At 35.9% G+C, this 5,622-nt stretch overlaps 1 protein-coding gene across 1 annotated transcript in view; it reads right to left on the bottom strand.

The window, feature by feature from the left end:
• The window catches only part of LOC106875605 (telomerase protein component 1), a 214,501-nt gene that overhangs the window by 197,413 nt on the left and 11,466 nt on the right, over positions 1–5,622 (bottom strand). Inside the window, exons 2-5 of the mRNA XM_052966744.1 lie at positions 3,922–4,003; positions 2,866–3,166; positions 1,322–1,604; positions 307–441 (exon numbers count right to left, since the gene is read on the bottom strand). Coding sequence (XP_052822704.1) covers positions 307–441; positions 1,322–1,604; positions 2,866–3,166; positions 3,922–3,967 — 765 coding nt within the window. The 5' untranslated portion in view covers positions 3,968–4,003. The remainder of the gene's footprint in view (positions 1–306; positions 442–1,321; positions 1,605–2,865; positions 3,167–3,921; positions 4,004–5,622) is intronic.

Genomic DNA, 5,622 nt, shown 5'->3' with positions numbered 1-5,622 from the left:
TATATATATATATATATATATATATATGTATGTGTGTTTGTGTGTCTGTGTTTGTCCCCCCACCATCGCTTGACAACCGATGCTGGTGTGTTTACGTCCCCGTAACTTAGCGGTTCGGCAAAAAGAGTCCGATAGAGTAAGTACTAGGCTTACAAAAGAATAAGTCCTGGGGTCAATTTTCTCGACTAAAGGCGGTGCTCCAGCATGGCCACAGTCAAATGACTGAAACAAGTAAAAGAGTATATGCATACATACACACACACACAGAGGTGTGTGTGTGTGTGTGTGTTCTCAAAGAAGTCTCACCTTCAAAATAAATTCTGGGTCCACCTCAGCAATTTTCATGCACAAATTTTCTATGTAGGTCTTCTCCTCACAATCAGAGCTCTTGAACTTTGGTGAGGAAAGTAAAACTGCACCCATTACTCGAAGAAGTTTCTCCTGGAATGTTTGAAATGTATAAACGTAAAATATTAATTCAAAAGAGAAATTCTAATACTGGATTAAAAGATAAAGTGTTCAATTATGTATAATAAAGCAGTGAGGGATGCTACCTGCATAATAGAACAACAGTTAAGTTAATAACATGCACTAAAAAAATTCTAATTAAAATAATTACACTTTGGAAGAAAAAATACATTAGCTTAATGTCTAATATCATTTTAATAATTTTGGCAAAGATGGGAGACAACTTTAGGCACATTCAAGTCTTATTAGACCTCCCCAGTAAAGCAAAGTTTTCGCAGAATTTTCCACATTGTGAATCACTATGTAGGTACATAATACTGTAAACAAGCTGACATGAAAATGAGAAGCTTGCTTCCAAACCACACAGTTTCAAGTTCAGTTCCATCGCTTGTACAGGCAATGTCAAGTTGATGGAGGGAGTGAGCTAATACCCAGCACAAAGTGCTAAGCAGTTTTTCACTTGTTGCTACGTTCTACATTCAAATTCCGCCAAGGTCAACTTTGTCTTTCATCCTTCGGGGTCGATAAATTAGGTACCAGCGAAACAATGGGATCGATGTAATCGAATTGTCCCCTCCCTGCAAATTTCAGGCTTTGTGCCTTTAGCAGAAAGGATTATTAAGTAGCAAACAGGATGGTGAGCCAGCAGAATCGTTAGCACGTCGGACAAGATGCTTAGCGGCATTTCATGTGGCTTCACATTGTGAGCTTAAACTCCACCAAGGTCAACTCCACCTGTTATACTTTCACTGGAGTTGATGCAATCGACTATTCCCCTCCCCTCCCCCACCTCCCCTAAAATTTCTGGCCTTGTGCCAATAATAAAAAGGATTATTAAGTAAAGAATATTTACTTTTAACTGTTGAATATCTTTGAATGATGAATCCGGACAGATTTCTGGTTCAGTATTGTCTTGAGTGAATTTCAGTTTCTGCAAATAGTCATCCTTCTTGTCACCTCTTTCATAATTATCACCATCATCTTTGTCCATTTCTTCGTCAAAGACCAGTTCTTCATATTCATTCGAATACTGTTCACTCTCACTCTCTTTCTTTCTTTTCTTGACCACTTTACGTCTTAAGTCCTTAAGTCCTGTTGCACTTCTTCTTCGTATCTTATTGAATCTCAGTGGTGGTCTACATAAAAAGAATTTAAATAAAAAACAATTAAAGATACAGAAATGACAGAAATAAATTTTTTTAATTCTCAAACACGTGATAATGCTGTATGGATAATTTATCCTGATTACACTATTTATTAGCATTATCACGCGTTTGAGAATAAAAAAAATTTATTCCTGTAACTTTCAATACATCTCAACGCTTCTAACACAAACTTTGTTTACTTTCATTGTAAAACAATTAAATATTTCCATCAAATAACATCAAGCCAAGTGTTTCGTTTTGTTTTATTATTATGGTCATAGAAGACTAATGTGTTTGGGTTTCCTGTCATAGTTGTTAGGACTTAAATAATCATATACAGGAGTGGCTGTGTGGTAAGTAGTTTGCTTACCAACCACATGGTTCCGGGTTCAGTCCCGCTGCATGGCACCTTGGGCAAGTGTTTTCTACTATAGACTCAGGCCGACCAAAGCCTTGTGAGTGGATTTGGTAGACGGAAACTGAAAGAAGCCTGTCGTATATATGTATATATATATATGTATGTGTGTGTATATGTTTGTGTGTATATGTTTGTGTGTCTGTGTTTGTCTCCCCAACATCGCTTGACAACCGATGCTGGTGTGTTTACGTCCCCGTAACTTAGCAGTTCGGCAAAAGAGACTGATAGAATAAGTACTAGGCTTACAAAGAATAAGTCCTGGGGTCGATTTGCTGTACTAAAGGCAGTGCCCCAGCATGGCTGCAATCTAATGACTGAAACAAGTAAAAGAGTATTTATCTCTTTATTGCCCACAGGGGAACAAATGAAGACAGACAAACGGATTAAGTCGATTACATCAACCCCAGTGCGTAACTGGTACTTATATATATATACACATATATGATAGGCTTCTTTTAGTTTCCATCTACCAAATCCACTCACAAGGCTTGGTCAGCCCAAGGCTATAGCAGAAGACACTTGCTCAAGGTGTCATGCAGTGGGACTGAACCCAGAAGTATGTGGTTGGGAAGCAAGCTTCTTACTACACAGCCATATCTGTACTTATACATTATTTCCAAATATAACATATACGTTATCTTATTATTTAGTGTGTTCTTCATTTTTAGGACAGTAGGTAATTATCTGAGTAAAATTTGGCAGCTATTTTTAGAAGATGCAGGGTCCACACAAAGCTCCTTTGTTAACATGTGTATGTTTAAATGTGTGTGTATGTGTGGTATGTGTATATATATATATGTGATTTTAAGAGTGGGTAAACATGTATATACAAACCTCTGCATGGGTTTACATCTTTTCAAAGGACGCACAACTTCTGGCTTTGGTTTCTGCTGTGATTTCCACACATGGGATGGTTGTGTTTTAAAATAATCAGGTTCAATAGAAAATGGCATGACAGTAGAAGGCTCATCTTTCAGAAGAGTATTTTCCAAAGACAGACTTGGAATAGTTTGGTTGCATGACAGATGTACTTCATTCTCCAACTTCTTTAATAAGCTTTCATGTAATTTGGTTATTCTGTCATCAGAATCGTAGTGCAAAGATGGTTTCAGTAACAAGGGATCCGTCAGATATTCTGTAACAAGAAATATTTCAGGAAATTTTTAAACCAACATTACATCAATCACATTATTAAATCACATAAATAATAATATATTAATAATATGGGGAGTACCCTGGTGGCTAGTAAACATAGGGGAGATAATCAATTCTAGTTAATATTTAGCAGGATTAGAAGTTGGAATTTGAAATCAAGGAACAAGGAAAAAGATACACATAAGATATATCTTTTATTTTTCCTTGCTCGAAAAGAGGATTTTAAAACTTCCAGTCTGAGGTAATCGTGTATTGAGCCATTTCATTCTTATTAGAAATTGTCAGCATGACAGAACTCAAGGTAAAAAAGAAATTAAGCATTTTACATAGCAGGACATTTAGTAGTTATACTGATTCCTCATTTTGGTATAAAGCCAAAATTAAATTAACCCCAGGAAGAGGTGGTGGGCGTATAAGAGGAAAAGGAGGAAGGAGGTTGTAGAGGAAGTGGGTTAGGGTGGGGAGGTGTAGGAAGGAGACTGAGGAGGTAGGAGTTAACAGTGGTAGTGGTGGTGAGGAGGTGGGGAGGTGGGAGAAGACTGAGGAGGAGACTGAGGAGGAGACTGAGGAGGAGGAGACTGAGGAGGAGGAGACTGAGGAGGAGGAGGAGGAGGAGGAGGAGGAGGATAGCATGGAAGTGGCAAGTGTGAGCCTGGATGAAGCTAAGAAACAGATGCAGATCTCAATGGTAGCAGGAAATATTTGAGGTGATTGACAATTTCATCAATTTCTTACCTGAAGGAATTTTCAAGTCAGACTCCAAATCTCCCAACAAAGACATCTTGAATTTCTTTTCTTTTTTTTTTTTTACCTTTTTCTGCAAAAGATACATATTTCCATACACTGTAAATTATTGACATGATTATTATTATTATTATTATTATTATTATTATTATTATTATATAAGAATGCTGGACAAAAATGCTTAGCGGCATTTTTCCCACCTTCATGTTCTAAGTTCAAATTCTATCAAGGTTAACTTTGCCTATCATCACTTTCGGGGGTCAATAAAATAAGTACCAGTTGAACACTGGGGTCAATGTAACTGACTTATCCCCAACCCCAAAATTGCTGGCCTTGTGCCAAAATTTGAAACCATTATCATTATTAACCCTTTTGTTACCATATTTCTGTTGAGGTGCTCTGTGTTTCTTTCAATTACTTTAAATATAACAAACAATTTAGTAAAATAACTTAGTTATCATTATTAAGATAGTGTTAGGAACATAAATTGTGTCTAAGGTTTGGTGGAAGATTTTAATTCAGAACTTTTGAAAACAAAACATTTGTACCACAGAGCCAGAAGTAGTTTCGTGCAGGTTGGTATCAAAAAGGTTAAGAATTGTTTCTCTATTGTATATTTTAACCCTTTTGTTACCATATTTCTGTTGAGATGCTCTGTGATTCTTTCAATTAATTTTAAATATAACAAAGAATTGAGTAAAAATAACTTAGTTATCATTAAACTTTTGAACATAAATTGTGACTAAGGTTTCGAAGATTTTAATCCAGAACTTTTGAAAACAAGACATATGTACTACAGAGCCAATGCTAGTGTTAAGAACATAAATTTTGGCTAAGATTTGGTGGCAGATTTTAATTCAGAACTTTTGGAAACATGCTCAGTGGAATTTTGAATGGATTCCTGTTTAAAAATATGGAGATTATGATTCTGAGTAAAAAAAAAAAAAGGTTTGGTTAACTTTTGGAATAGCTGTCATGAAATTTCTTGCTTTTTGTTGTTGTTTTTTTTAATTTTTTTCAATATTCTTTGCCATTTTCAGTCACCCATTCAGAAACACTTGTAGTTCATATTTGAAAAAAAATTCAAAAATCCGTGTTCTCCAGACTTACCCCTACCCTCATCATAGTGCCTGTGGAATAGCTGTCCCTATTAACATATATCTTTCATCTTTTATTTGTTTCAGTCATTAGAATGTGGCCATGCTGGGGCAGTCTTGAAGAATGTTTAATCAAATGAATCAACCCCAGTACTTTTATTTAAAAGCCTGATACTTATTTTATTGATCCCATTTGCCAAACTGCTAAGTTATACTGATATAAACACACCGACACCAGTCGTCAAACGATGGTGGGGGACAAACATAGATACAAAGATACACATAGATATATACAGGCTTCTTTTCAGTTTCCATCTAGGAAATCCACCCACAAGGCTTTGATTGGTCTGAGGCTATAGTAGAAGACACTTGCCCAAGGTGCTACACAGTGGGATCGAACCCAGAACTATGTAGTTAGGAAGCAAGCTTCTTACCCAACAGCCATGCCTGCACCCATATATATATATATATATATATATATATATATATATATTTGAGGAAAGTTTTCATAATGGATACATTTCCGATTTAATATTACACAAACCTGAAACATACATACAAAATAATTTCAAAATATCAGTATTTGGTTTGACTT

The sequence above is a fragment of the Octopus bimaculoides genome, chromosome 3, assembly GCF_001194135.2.
Source record: "Octopus bimaculoides isolate UCB-OBI-ISO-001 chromosome 3, ASM119413v2, whole genome shotgun sequence".
Taxonomy (NCBI): domain Eukaryota; kingdom Metazoa; phylum Mollusca; class Cephalopoda; order Octopoda; family Octopodidae; genus Octopus; species Octopus bimaculoides.
Note: the sequence above shows the minus strand (reverse complement) of the source record. Positions and strands in the feature narration are given on the sequence as shown.